The sequence below is a fragment of the Schistocerca nitens genome, chromosome 8, assembly GCF_023898315.1.
Source record: "Schistocerca nitens isolate TAMUIC-IGC-003100 chromosome 8, iqSchNite1.1, whole genome shotgun sequence".
In the NCBI taxonomy this organism is placed as follows: domain Eukaryota; kingdom Metazoa; phylum Arthropoda; class Insecta; order Orthoptera; family Acrididae; genus Schistocerca; species Schistocerca nitens.
Genome location: NC_064621.1, coordinates 346,122,082 through 346,137,995, shown reverse-complemented (window position 1 = coordinate 346,137,995; position 15,914 = coordinate 346,122,082). Strand labels below are relative to the sequence as shown.

The 15,914-nt window shown below is 42.2% G+C and overlaps 1 protein-coding gene across 5 annotated transcripts in view; it reads right to left on the bottom strand.

Moving 5' to 3' along the window:
* LOC126198572 (clathrin light chain) overlaps window positions 1-15,914 on the bottom strand; it is a 70,821-nt gene that overhangs the window by 16,425 nt on the left and 38,482 nt on the right. For all 5 annotated transcript variants that reach the window (XM_049935003.1, XM_049935005.1, XM_049935006.1 and 2 more), the window contains one exon: window positions 14,401-14,436. In XM_049935003.1, the coding sequence (XP_049790960.1) occupies window positions 14,401-14,436 (36 nt within the window). The remainder of the gene's footprint in view (window positions 1-14,400; window positions 14,437-15,914) is intronic.

Genomic DNA, 15,914 nt, shown 5'->3' with positions numbered 1-15,914 from the left:
AGGCTGCCCACGACGTTGCCTCTGAAGAGTCTTGCATTAGCAGCTATCCATCCCTTACCAAACACTGAGGTAGATGTATATTGTATCAAGGGATTTACCAAAGAACTATACAGCTGTCTCTGAAGACTGCCCATAGTTATGATATTAAGCAATTAGTGCGCTGACCAGCTTTAGCTTGAGAATTCTGTGTGTCACAAACCTACACCAATATAAGGTTGGTTTCTTTTTTTGGGTGCAAAAACATCTAGGGTCATAAGCCCCCGTGTCAGAACTGTATAACAAGAAGACAAAGTGAAGAGTTAAAAACGACTCCATTTTAATCCCAATCGACGGAAGAGAAGATAGCTAAAAACAGGGTCATGGAGAAATATCTACAAAATACACTGTAGAGAAATGGAGGTCCTAAACTAAAAATTAAATGTCCTTCACCATATTGCTACAACAGATAAAAAGTAAAATGCAGTTGACAGCCCATGTGTCTTCATTAAAACAGTTGATAACTCAGAAGGCAAACACAAATGAGAATGTAAGTGGTTAAAAAAGGGCATTCTATCAGGAAATGGCAGACCGTCAAAGATTGAGTGCAATGAGCACAAAGTGGTGGGGGAGAACCACTTAAATGGCAATAAAAAGACAGTACCTGATATGCAACCTAGCTAAAATGATGATCTCATAGCCAGAAGGCTGAGGAGGCGGTCATCCAAGCCACTGGGAGGGGCTTAATAACCCGGATGTTGTTCCCATGAAGGGAAGACCAGTGGTGATGCTGAAGTGAAACCACCTGCTGACAAACATTCGAGGGAATATAAGAACTAGCGGGCTGAGGTAAGAGGACTGCAGCCTTGGCAGCGACCTCATTTCCTGCAAGACCAATGGGGCCAAGAACCCACAAACCTTACAGTGGCTCCATGAAGAGTGAGCAAGTGACAGCATTTCTACACCTTTTGTACTAAGTATGGACGGTGTACAGCACACAGAGGCTTTGAAGGGCACAGAGTGTCAGAGCAGATGACAACTGAAAAGCCTGTGCCACCGAATGTACTGCATGGCCTGATACAGGGCGAAGAGCTCTGCTATAAATACTGAGCAATGTTCTGGAAGCTGCTACTGAAAAATGTCTGTGCCAATGATGAAAGCACACCTGACAGTCAGTCAGTCAGTCTGCAAGCCATCAGTGTACACAAAGGTACTATCACGAAGTTCTGTGTGAAGGTTGTGAAACTGAAGGTGATATAGTAAGGCTGGAGTAGTGTCCTTAGGGAGCGAATGAAGGCCAAGGTGAACACAGGCTGCTACACGAAGCCAAGGTGGTGAAGGGTACATACCCATCGGGGAAGTGGCAAGCAGCATGAAGTTAAGATTAAGACCCAAAAGCGAGCTCCAACAGATAGCAGAGAAGAGAGATGCACCCCAGTGCCGACTAAAGGAGTCATCAAAGGAGGCATAGGATGGGTGGCCACACATTGCGGACAAACAGCACGCATATCTGCTGAGGAGAAAGTCACGGAAGTATGACATCAATAGTTCGGCATACAGGTACTCAACCAGGCTAATGTAAAAGGTACCAGTGGCCACATGAATGCCACGACAATGGACAGCATTGAGACAGCGTAAGAGTGATGGATGTGCAGATGCATAAACAAAACACCCATAGTCTAGTTTCGAATGGACAAGGAAGGGTACAAATGGACGTTAGTTCGATCTGCTCCCCAGGAAGTACCACTGAGGACATTGAGGGACCACATACAGCAGGCTGCCAAGTAAGAGATAAGGGAGGACCAAGAAAGTTTCCTATCGAGCACAAGCCGCAGATTTCCAGTTTTGACAAATGGAATAGCAACAGACCCAAGACGTAAAGATGGTGGAAGAAACCAACTGCACTGCCAGAAATTCATACAAACAGTTTAGTCAGTGGAAAAACTAAAACCATTGTCGATGCTCCACAAGTAGATGATCAAGACATCGCTGAAACACGGCTCAATGAGACAAGTCCATGGAGAACTGCAATAGAAGGCAAAACCTAGAATAAACAGGGAGCTAGAGATGCCCAGCGGGAGACAGGCCATTAAAGGGTTAATGGCGATAGCAAAGATGATGATGCTCAGGATAGAAACCTGAGCATACTGTCTTCCTAGAAAAAGATGACCAACAAGGAGGAACGAACACACACACACACACACACACACACACACACACACACACACACACACACACACACACACACACACCTTGAAAACTTTGTCTTTTAAAAATTCCTGAAGGAAATTGGGCAGGTGGCCACAGAAGACCCACATGTAGGGTGTACACAGGATACAAGTCCTCCAGCAGGTATTTTAGGCTTTCTACAAATTCAAAACCATGGACAGTGTCTGGGATTTCTGCAGAAAACCATTCATGACATGGATGGACAAAGTGACGAGATGGTCAACTGCAGAATGGTGAGCTCAAAATCCACACTGTGTAGTGGTTAGTAAATTGCAAGAGACGAGCCACCATACCAACCGAGCATGAATCATATGTTCCATTGCATTGCAAAAACAGCTGGTGAGAAATGGGGAAGTAGTTAGAAGGAAGGTATTTGTCCTCACTGGGCTTTGGTATGGCTATGACAGTGGCTTCACGCCAGTGTCTGGGAAATGTGTCCTCTGCCAAGAAGCAGTTTTATGTATGAAGCAGAAAGTGCTTGCCCACAAGAGAAAGGTGGGCAACATCTGAATGTTAACATTGTCTGGCCCTGGAGCAGCGGATCGGAATGAAGTGAGAGCATGATCTAGCTCCCTCTTAGTAAAGGTGGCATTGTAGCACTCTTAATTCTGCGAAGAGATGGGCATCACCCGAGCCACCTCCACTCGTTTCTGATGGAGGAAGGCAGGGTGATAGTCTGAGCAGCTTCGAAATCTCCCAAAATTGCAGCCCAAGGTGTTTGAGATAGCAACAGGGTCCACAATGATATCGTCTGCTACTGTCACGCTGGAAATTGGGGAATGGATCTTGGTCGCACAGAGCCATCGGAGGTTGAACCACGTGACAAAAAGGAGTGGAACTGTTAAAATAACTAGTGAATGAAATCCAGCTAGCTTTTCTTTTTTTGCTAGCCCAAAGAAGGTAACGACACTGTGCACACAACTGTTTATAATTAATGCAGTTTGCCATCATAGGATGGTAGTGAGAAATGTGGAGAGCATGTCTCCAAGTGCAAACTACATCGTGGCACACCTCAGTCCACCAAGGGATGGGGAAACAGTGTGGTAAAGAGGAAGTGTGAGGAAACGAATATTCTGTGGCAGTAAGGTTTCCAAGATATTCTACCCAGTCATCTCAACTGGGGAAATGATTTTTTCGAAGGTCACTACTGAGGTGTAAAGCCTCCAGTCGGCCTTAGTAAACTGCCATTTGGGTGGGCATGTAGTTGGGGTAGGAGTCAGCAAACACAGTTCACAGGAAATGTGTCAGAGGGAACAGACCACTGAAGATTATGGGCAAGCTGGGCAGTGCTGAAGGATACGTCCAAATGGAAAGAGGTGTGTGTGGAATCTGAAAGGAACGTGGGTGCTCTTGTGTTAAGGCAGAGGAGGTCGAGTTGATTGAGAAGGTCAGCCAAGAGGGCATCTCCTGACAGGTTCCGAGAGAAACCCAAAGTGATTGTGTGCATTAAAGTCACTGAGCAGCAGAAAGGGATGAGGTAGCTGTCCAATAAGCCAGAGGAAGTCTGCCTGGTGACATCAAGTGACAGAGGGATGTGAATGGTATGGAGGGAAAACGTCAAGTGAGAAAGGGAGAGGTGAACTGCAACAGCTTGAAGGTGGGTAGTCCGGGAGACTAGGATCATCATCCCGTACGAGAAGCATGATGCCCCACGAGATAGAATGCCATCCTTGGAGGGGAAGGTCAAAATGAACTGGAAAGAAATGCAAGAGCTCAATGCATTGTGAGGACACAATGTTGTTTCCTGGAGGCACGGAGCACTGACGCTGTGATTCTAAGAGCAGCCGCAAATCCTCTCCTATTTCTGTTAATGGAGAGTCATAATGAAGGGGTGTCACCTCAGCGGCTGCCTAGTGCTAGCTTTCAAAAACAATGCTGAAGGGCACAGAGGCTGGGGGATCCTGCTCCACAAGATCTACAGAGGCATCATCAGCATTCTCCCTCTGTCAGTCTATGGAGTCCAGGGCAGAAATATCGATGGCACTGTGCACCAATGATATAGGGGTCACCCGGATGAGGGTATCACATGGTGACAATGTCTGAGAGGAGCATTTGCCTTTGGATTTAGGTGTTGGACCCTTTCTGGTTGGCAGAAGAAGCCTTATCTTTGTTGGCTGGACAGACGTATGAAGTAATCACAGGAGTATTCCTTCTGTCTTTTCCAGCCTGCCAGTTGTCTAACAGATGACTTCGCTCCGCAGTGTGAAAGTTTGGTGGCTTGTTGCTTAACTGAACAAGGAGACAGCAACGCTACCACGACACTGGGCAATTTCACAACCTCAATGCTGAATGTGACCTCGCACGTCTGCATGGCCATGTCCTTCATGGAGCAAGAAAGAATGGTACTGTAATTGTGAAGGTAGAATTCAGGGTTTGCGACTAGCCAATGACTTGCGAGTGACTGGGTAAGGCACTTTTTCCTTTACCCAAATCTCCTGGACAGCCCACTCATCTCGAGAAGAGGCAGCATGATCGCCACTGCAGTTGGTACGGCAGGGAGGAGGAGGAGGAGGAGGAGGAGGAGGAGGAGGAGGAGGAGGAGGACAATTTTCCTCATGAGCATTCCTACCACATATTACACATTTGGCAGTGCTCGTAGAAGTGCATTGGGTTTGGAATGTACAGTCGGACTGTGATAACTTCATAGCCTGCTTTGATATTTGATGGAAGCAACACTATCAAAAGTGAGAAAAAGATTGCGTGTGGACACTAATGATCCCTCTGCCTTTTTCATCACCCGATGGACTGCAATGACACCCTGATCAGAGAGCTACATTTAGATTTCTACCTCGATCAGACCATCTAGCAGCCTAGTGTAAATAACACCACGGGAAGAATCCAGAGTTCTATGGGCCTCGACACATACAGGGTAGCCGTGGAGAAGTAAAGCAGCAAGCAGTTGTTTTGCTTCAGAATCAGAAGTAGTCTCCACCAAAAGCAAACTGCCATAGTGTAAAAGAGCTGGATTCCCAGGGTTGACAGTTGCACCAACACTTTTCTGAATAAGAAATGGATTTACCATTGCAAAGGACTGACCATCTCCAGTACGTGAAACGACTAGGAACTGTTGTGCAGCTGGGAGGGTCTTTGAAACAGGAGCTTCATTCCATTTACATTTAGCAGACATTGACTGTAAAAGATGATAGGCTCATTGCGAGGAAATCCCCATGATTGCCATCATATCTGATGGCATGCTCTTTCCAACTTGGGGGCCTCCCTTCCCCCCTTAGAGGGGGGCTCACCTGCCTTACGTGATTGTTCACACCTCAGGTCACACCTCCTGAACACCTGACAGAGGGACCAATCGGCAATCTAAGAAGGTAGCAGCCCAGGCAATCATCCCTCCCTGGGCGTGGCCTGTACCAGATGGTATGTGTGAACCCTACTTGTTGACCCAGGGCTAAGAATTACACGTTACCCTGTCTCCTGTAAGTATTAAACGTGTTGGCCGGCCTTCAGGACCTCACAGGGAGGAATAAGGAAAAGAGAAACATCAAACGCATAAGTGGAGGAAGGATAGGAGAACATGAATAAAGAAAGAAAAACTGAATGAGAAATAATGGCAAGGATGTTCTTATGTCGGCCACTGAAAATGAACATATTCCGAAAAACACCCCAGATGTGTTCCCCAAGGGAGGGGAGAAAGAGTAGCAAGAGGATAGACAAGCAGCATGGAAGGGGAAAGATGCAAGGGCTGGGGCCCTGTGGTAGCCAAGCACGAACCCACCAAAGATCGGTGAACCCCCTGGGGGTATATAAGGTGGTTGGTGATGGTGGTGCGGGGTGACTAATTGAGTAAACAGTGAGGTCGTCAGTCTCTCATTCATGGTGTGTTCCATCTGTAGTTGATGACATCACCCAGGAATTTGGTCGAATTGTTATAGTATTTAGGAGAAGTGAAACTGTTGAGCAACTTACTGCCCAGATAAAGCAAGGGGCTACCAACAGCATGTTCCCAATGACCACTCGGCAAATGCTGCTGTGAAAGGGTCTCTGCAACAGGAACCTGGTTCATACACTCACACTGACTGCTGTTCATTGGCGATGATGGCTGGATTTTGCATGCCAGTACAACTGGATGCCCTCTGAGTGATGACAAGTGACCTTTTCAGATAAATCGTTTTTTGCCCCATTGGCTTGAAACATCAAAGCCAACACCTTGCAACAATCATCGGAATGCTGTAGGCTGGAAGGCATTCCCTGCAGGATCTCATCATTCCAAAAGACATAATCCATTAACGTGGATCTGCATCTTTTCTTTGAAATCGTGTCCAGCCCTACATGCAGTTTTTTCTTCCTCAGCGTGATGGCACCTGACAGCAGAACAATGCAACATGTTGCACAGCTCTCAGTGTAAGTGCATGGTACGAGGAACACTAGGATAAGTTTACCATACTCCCACGGCAACCAAACTCCAGATTTAAAACCAATCTAGAATCTCTAGAGCCCCCTCAAATGGGGCTGTTCAGACCACCAAGAAACCTAGACCAGTTGCCCACAGCTCTGGAGTTGGCATGGCTCTACACCCCTGCTGATACTTTCCAGAACCTCACAGACACACTTCCAGTGTGTCTAGCAGTGATCCAGACTGCAGAAAGGGTTATTCAGGCTTTTGACATGTGGTCACAATGTGACTGGACAGTGTACATTCTGCACATATAAGGTAAGACTATTGAGAGGGCTTCTAATTCAGAAATCCCATTTGAATTATGATGTTTGTGAGAAAATTGTGTTATGCCTTGTGCAAGGAGATACTTCTACCAGCATGCATCTGAATTCACCACCACCACCACCACCACCACCACCACCACCACCACCACCTATGACTGGTTTATCATTGTGCAATATTGCTGCTTGTGATCAGATAACTGTCATATGAATAAGGAATCAAACAAGGAAATCTCCCCAAAGCACCCCTCTCAGATTTAGTGGTAAGATGGCCCAGTGGATTGTACTGCACTATTAAAAAACAGCAAGACAAATGGTGAAGGATCCAGACTTAACAAGTGCAACATCAGGAGAATGTGAAAGCCATGGCATCATGCTCACAGGGTTGGACTAGGAAATAGGTGAGCCGGGTTCTAAACCCCACCATACCACTTATTTTTTCACAACTTTATAAACTGTCTGTCCAGTTATAGAAATATTTGTTCTCTTACTCTAGTCTTGGCAGTTGTCATACTACACATTGGTTATAGAATATAAGTCATGTGGTAAGAATATACAGGGCTATTACAAATGATTGAAGCGATTTCATAAATTCACTGTAGCTCCATTCATTGACATATGGTCACGACACACTACAGATACGTAGAAAAACTCAAAGTTTTGTTCGGCTGAAGCCGCACTTCAGGTTTCTGCCGCCAGAGCGCTCGATAGCGCAGTGAGACAAAATGGCGACAGGAGCCGAGAAAGCGTATGTCGTGCTTGAAATGCACTCACATCAGTCAGTCCTAACAGTGCAACGACACTTCAGGACGAAGTTCAACAAAGATCCACCAACTGCTAACTCCATTCGGCGATGGTATGCGCAGTTTAAAGCTTCTGGATGCCTCTGTAAGGGGAAATCAACGGGTCGGCCTGCAGTGAGCGAAGAAACGGTTGAACGCGTGCGGGCAAGTTTCACGCGTAGCCCGCGGAAGTCGCCGAATAAAGCAAGCAGGGAGCTAAACGTACCACAGCCGACGGTTTGGAAAATCTTACGGAAAAGGCTAAGGAAGAAGCCTTACCGTTTACAATTGCTACAAGCTCTGACACCCGATGACAAAGTCAAACGCTTTGAATTTTCGGCGCGGTTGCAACAGCTCATGGAAGAGGATGCGTTCAGTGCGAAACTTGTTTTCAGTGATGAAGCAACATTTTTTTCTTAATGGTGAAGTGAACAGACACTGTGCGAATCTGGGCGGTAGAGAATCCTCACGCTTTCGTGCAGCAAATTCGCAATTCACCAAAAGTTAACGTGTCTTGTGCAATCTCACGATTTAAAGTTTATGGCCCCTTTTTCTTCTGCGAAAAAAAACGTTACAGAACACGTGTATCTGGACATGCTGGAAAATTGGCTCATGCCACAACTGGAGACAGACAGCGCCGACTTCATCTTTCAACAGGATGGCGCTCCACCGCACTTCCATCATGATGTTCGGCATTTCTTAAACAGGAGATTGGAAAACCGATGGATCGGTCGTGGTGGAGATCATGATCAGCAATTCATGTCATGGCCTCCACGCTCTCCTGATTTAACCCCATGCGATTTCTTTCTGTGGGGTTATGTGATAGATTCAGCGTTTAAACCTCCTCTACCAAGAAACGTGCCAGAACTGCGAGCTCTCATCAACGATGCTTTCGAACTCATTGATGGGGACATGCTGCGCCAAGTGTAGGAGGAACTTTATTATCGGCTTGATGTCTGCCGAATCACTAAAGGGGCACATATCGAACATTTGTGAATGCCTAAAAAAACTGAGTTTTTGTATGTGTGTGCAAAGCATTGTGAAAATATCTCAAATAATAAAGTTATTGTAGAGCTGTGAAATCGCTTCAATCATTTGTAATAACCCTGTATTACTGTCACAAATAAATGTGATGAATGGTGAGAGCAGGCTAGATGCCACATAGATGTTTCAAAGAAATGAAAACAAATGAACAAAGGAATTCAAGAGTCAAAACTTCCAAAACAGAACACAACTTGAAAAACGTTAAAAACATACGTTTTGACCCAACACAAAAACTGTGCTTAGCATGAACAGTTGCATTCATTTATTGCAGCTTATGTGACAAACTAGTATGTTTTCATCATTTCCTTGTGAGTGATCACATTCACTTTCATGCAAATACCTAAATCAGGTAAGGAGGCCTATAGGTCCTATCATATGACATACACACTGTCACTAATGCCGTGTATGACACACCAGATGTGTTTTGTTGTTCCCATTTGAAACCCACTTCCTCTTGGATGCTAACAGTAGTGGTGCAGACGCAACTTTCTTTATAGGTACCCTTCTTCCACCTCAGTGTTGCAAATGGACATTACACATGACAGACACATTGGAATAAAGTGAACAGTGCAAAAATAAATAAGTAAATAAATAAATAGGCACGAGGGAGCTTTGAACTCAGCTCCCCCACTTAACAGCCCAACACCATGACCACTTACCCATGACACCGTTGCTCATTACGGCTGCTCTTTATTGCACCTCTTGTTCTTGGATCATTCATTCACCGTTTCTATTTCACTTTTTTTACAGTTTTCATGCTTAATTTGTGTTCAGTTTTTGACAAGCTGTCCACTAGGCCCTCTTACCACTAAATCTGAGGGCGGTGCAATGGGAAGTTTCCGTTTTAAGGGTTGAGGAGGGCCATACTTCAACATATAGGATTTCAACAACCCGACTAGACTAGAATCTGAAAGGACATACAAATCATTTTTTCAGCCATTTAAGATTGTCAAGATGACATGCTCTGAGTCTTGAAAAAGGCACTCTTACAATAGGGCACAATGACAAAACTAAAAGAATGGCACCATGTCATGTTATGGGCAAATCTCAGTTATACATGCAGCAGCACAATGGATCTATTTAAATGTGGAGGCTCTGAGGAGACTGTCACCAGACTGCATTTTACATTTTCATATGGCACGATCGTATGATGTATCATTAGGTACACACCACCATAAACTGATTCACAAAGCTGGTAATTTGGACAAAAAATGTTACATTTCAGGTGTGTTACGGGCAGTGGTTTAACCCTGTCTTTACAGACCGTGTTTGTTTCACTGGCCAACATGTTCTTGTTCTCTCACCTACTGTTAACACCTGGTCAAGACTTGGAGAGCAGTTGGCACACCACCATTTACATCACCACCATTGATGACTGCAGGCATAGGATTGAAGGAGCATAGAATGGTGTACCAATATCAAATCAAACAATGGAAAATCCAGGATGGAATGTAACAATATTGTGAGAAGGAAAGTTGCTATTCACCATACAGCAGAGATGCTGAGCTGTAGATAGGCACAACAAAAAGTGTCACTATCATGTAAGCTCAGCTTGACTTAATGCCCAGTCACGTTAAAGCCACTGTTGCTGCAATAGGCAGAAACAGTATGTACTAAATTTCACCCCCTGCATACCCCAAAATCACCTACAAATATAATAAATGTGTTATTCTTACTGTATTGCATACCCACAAATAGTAATTTTTTTATTTGCTATCACCCCCAGTATTAAAATTTTAATAATCAACAGTGTAGCCCTCCCACTAAACTAATGATCTCCATGAGATCACTCTAAGAACAGGAAGAAAAAGAAGCTTTGGAAAATAGTGAGGATCTGTATAGTAACTAAGAAGTTGACACACACCGTGGGAGTTTGCATCAGGTAATAAGGAATAAAGCAGGGAAAATTTAACTACTGTTATTAGGACATCACTGAAACTGAGAATTAAGACCATGGATTGGGCCCAAGAAAGTTGAAGAAAAGGTTTGAAGAACAGAAGTACCAGATGTACTTGCACTAAATCATTCCTGTAGCTATTTCATTAAATCTCAGCATCTGTTCCTCAGCACTCATTTCATCTCACTTCAGTATATGCAGGTCTCTGCCAGAAATTAAAGTGATAGAAGAGGGAGCTCCAGATGGACAAGTGTTTAGAAAGGCCATGGGGCCATTAGCCATTTATGATTGTGCGGTTTCCAAGCAGCGGTTGGCACAATGTAAACCATGCGCAATGGTAATCTGAGGGTCATGGGCTATAGTCTATGTAGAACTCTCTTATTTAAAATTTTTACATTACTGAAAATAATCCACTTAAGACTCAATATTTATTAATATTTTCATAAAAGACATGAAAACGAACAGAAAAAATGCAATTGCAAATTTCCCCTGGAAGAGATTTAAGGTGTACACGAGAACTCCATATATAAAATCACTTTTCATTTCACAGTTGATGATATACATGCAATGGCATGATATTGACTGTAAAAAATGGGGGAACTTAGTTCAATATTCTTATTTAGAGCCATTATACATTTCACTGATTCCTGTATTTATATAGCATATTATTGACAATCACTGTACTACAGTACCTGCAATCATACAATGCAGGCTTCCATAGTCAATATCCACATATTTGGTGACAAATATGGTATGGAAAGTTCTGATGGAATGTAAATAATTTAGGGGTAAATGTACGCTTATTTCATGTGTTCAACTCAGGACATCTGTTTGAAATTAGTTAAAGTATTTTACTGAAACATTAACTTGATTCAGCTGTATTTTTCACTAGAAATTTTATTCAGAAATGGTGTCCGTCTCTAGCATAAGGAAATTAGAGAAGTGTTCAATGACATCAGTAAAACATTGTCAACTGGGCTGACAGAAAACCAAGAGGTTTTGGTCTCACCTTACAGGAACAAAAATGAAAGATACAAAGAGACAAGGCTGAAATACTGAATCTGGTCTTCTGACATTGTTTCACTGTGGAAGATTGTAATGCAGTCCTTCCTTTCAGTCACTGTACAAAAACAAACGGCAGATATTGAGAACCAATCACAGAATAGAAAAGCAACTACAATCTTAATAGTGGAAAGCAGTCACACACCTGTAATATTCTAGAAAGATTATGTGAAAGAATTTGCTCCCTTTTAGCAGCCGTTTATCAGTTTGTTGGAACAAAGAAGAGTATCTAGTGATTAAAAAAAGAGCAAGTCATTCTTCTTTTCAAGAACTGCCGTAGGGCATATGCACATAATTGTAGCCATCTATCATTGAAGTCAATTGGTTTTAGAATTATGGAACATGTCTTATGCAAGAATTATGACATTTTAGAAAAACTAACATTTCTGTAGAAATCAACATGGATTCTGCAAACAGGGATCTTGCAAAACTCTGCTCACTCTGTTCCTCAATGAGATCCGTAATGCTGTAGACAATAATGCTCAGCTTGATGCCATGTTCACTGACTTCCAGAAGGCATTTGACTGTCACACAATGCCACTTAGTGAAAAAATTACAAGATGATTGAGTATCAGATCATATTTGTGACTTGATTCAAGACTTCCTTGCAAGTATCACTTAATATGTTGCTCTTAACAGAAAAAATTGACAGCTGCAAAGGTAATTCCTGGAGTACTGCAAGGAAGTGTGCTAGGACAGTTACTTTTTACGAAGTATATAAATGATTTCGTAGGAAGTGTTGGAAGTGCTTCAAGGCTGTTCATATATGATGCTGTTATCTATAAGAAAGCAGTAATACCAGAGGAGAGTACTGATTTGCAGAACACTGTACAGAGAAATGATAACTGATGCAGGCACTTGATCCACAACATAAATTAATGCAACATATTGTGCATATGAAGGAAAAGAAATCTGCTACTACACAACTACAATATTTATGACAAATTTCTGGATAGAGCATCTGTTTTAAAAATTCTAGGAGCAACTCTGAAAACTAAGTATCCACGGTGATCTGAAATGATATCATCACATGAAACAAATAGTAGGAAAAGCAGATGTGAGACATAAATAGGAAGAATCTTACAGAAATTTAACTTACCCATGAAAGAAATGCCTTGCAAGGTGATTGTTCCACCGATTCTTGAGTATTGTTCATCAATCTGGAATTCTTACCAAGTGAGAGAGAGGGTCAGAGAGAGGCAGGCAGGCAGACAGACAGACAGACAGACAGACAGACAGAGGAAGGAGCCAACGAAGAGCAGCATGTTTCATCTTGAGATGAGCCGACAAGAGTGAGAATTGTCACACAGTAGTATGGAAAAGAAAACTGAGCATGTGTTGGATGCCTCATACTCTCCAAAAAGAATTTATACAAAAAGGTAGTGAAGCTTCCAGTCTTATTTATGTTCGTGTTAACAGCACAAATCCTCTACGATCGGTGAGTTTTTACTTTTAATCAAATTATTTTACACGCTTAGTGATACAAGGTTTTAGACATTAGGCTGTTTCTGTGCCTAACATTTTAAAACGTAAGCTTTCAGAATTAACTAATTATGTCTTTCTGGTATCTGATGTCTCCAGCCTTAGAAGACTGAACGTCCGGCACAGAAACATGGCACAGACCTTTGCCTATGTCCAATAAACTTATGAGGGTGGTTTGAAAAGTTCTCTGAATCGCTACAAGAAGTCAGCGCTAGCACAACGAGTTGTTCACGTGATATTCATTGGTCTGTTGCCTGTAAACGCGTGCCACGTCAGTGCTCTTAGAAGAGAGCTGTGGCAGTGATCAGTGATGTCACTGTTTTTCCTGTGTAGTGATTTTTGAGGGGGAGGGGTGGGGGGTAAGAGAATCGAGATTTGAGCAGTGATGAAGTACTTCGTAAAGAAAGGTGTGAAAGTAAAGGACATTCATGCTAATTTCCAGAATACGCTGAGGGATTCTGCTCCTTCATATTCAACTGTTGCTAAGTGGACAAATGTATTTAACTTGGTAGGGGGAGCTCAGATCTGCACACTGGTCAGCCAAAATGTGTCAATACTCCGGAAATCACTGTAGAAGTGCACAAAATGTTCATTGAGGATTGCAGATTGAAAGTGCATGAAATTGCTCACGCTTGCCAAATGTCACGTTTTAACTGAAGAATCAGAAATGAAAAAATTATCTGCAAGGTGAGTGCCATGACCCTTGACGCAGATAAACACATGAGAATGGACATGGCAAAATTACACGAACTATGGTATTAATTGTTGCCACACCCACATTATTCACTTGATATGGTTCCATCAGACTTCCATCTCTTCCCAAAACTGAAAATTTTTCTTGGTGGACGGAAAATTCACTTCAAATGAATTGATAGCCAGAGCTGACAACTATTTTGCGGGCCTGGAGGAAACCCATTTTCGAAATGGGATCAAAGCACTGTAACATCGCTGGACCAAGTGCATTAATTTACAAGGAAACTACATTAAAAAATAAAAAGTTTCAGTGATATAAGTACTTTTTTTCTATTCCGTTCCAAGAACTTTTCAAACCACCCTCGTAATATCACCAAATAATCTGTAATACCAGTGATACTAACAGCAAAAGATTTGAACACCCTCAGATAAAGAAAAATTACAGGAATTTATTCAACATATGATTGTAATTCTGACAGCATTAACAAAGGAAGAACAATGAGCATCCAGATAATATAATATGGTATCAAAGCAAACTATTGTTGGAGACATTTTAAATACACTTACTTGGCTGACTAGTTAAACCATCCAGCTGAACTTTTGCTTGTAAAGAAAAAACATTTCATTTCAGTAAACAAAATATTGAAGAAAGAGCCACTAATTGCTTTAAAGTTCACCTCATAAAAATTTTTTAATAATGCTGCAATACAGTTTTTTCAATACAATTCTGTAACCATTAGAACAAGTATTCTTTTATATACTTAACAGACTTTATTACATGAGAGAAATAACATTTACTTGAATTTCTGAGACAACCGAGCTTACTGCTACAGGAACAAACACTTTTGAACCCTGATGTTTACTACAAGTATCCCTGTCTGAAAACAAGATTCATGTGAGAAAGGGAAAGAGATACACAAAGAAATACTAAGGAAGCAGTACACTGACTTTTGAATCTCCTTTTGCCTCATGGAGAGAAGTTGCCGTTGAGTAATTCTCTCATAAGACCAATACCTTATGGAGAGCTCTGCAAGCTGGTGCTATGTCTGCTTTAAAAAGATGACCAACCACTATTTGAAATGTTCCTGTGATGTAAAATCTTAACCTTAACAGCAACATGCACACTGGAGTCAGTGGTTGGTTTGATTAGATAGTCTCTGAGCCTTAGTTTCAACTGCTCTACAGCACTTTTTTGCAAATGAAACTTGTTATTTAACTCCAAGAATGGGTTCACCCTTTCACGGAATGTGTGAGGAGCTCACTGATTCTCATCATTATCCTCAGGACACATCTGAATGCTCAGATATTCGTAAAGTAAATGAAAGGAAACAATGTAATTCACATCGCTTAGTGTTACGGCACACACAATTTTGCCAACAGTGGTCCAGAACAGTTGGAAAATAGAGAATACGGTGTGGTTTCAATGGTATAGAATGGCTTGGTAATGTTACAATGATCTTGACGACTAGTGAAGTAGAGAAAGTAGTAACAAATGGAAAAAATTTCAAGAACTGACATGGGTTCGAGCATGTGATGATCTGCACTGCAGTCTACAATGCAACCTCCAACCCAACTAAATGAACGGAACAAAGTGGAACAAAGTATGTGGTTAGAGTATTTCAAAACTCTTTCCTATGTTCTGTTTATAAACACACATGGAATTCCAGAATGAGATTTTCACTCTGCAGCGGAGTGTGCGCTGATATGAAACTTCCTGGCAGATTAAAACTGTGCGCCCGACCGAGACTCGAAGCAGTTTAAGGACTTGTTCGGTAGTTAAAAATTTGATTTTAATTGCATAGTTACTGCTACATATGTAAATGATATTGAATCATTATTGGCCACTGTCAAAATTCCTGTACTTCACTGTTGAACACAAATATTTCGAATTTTTCTTTCTTACATTACTGCTAAGTGTGTTTTGAGTTAACAACTTTATTATTTCATTTGGTATCTGCTAAAAACAAAAGCAATGAATAGTAGCACCATTACACTATAAACTGATAATTATAGCTGAAGCTGACTTTGAACCACAAATTTTCACCAGTCAAATATGATCCGACTTCATGGTGAAATGGTTT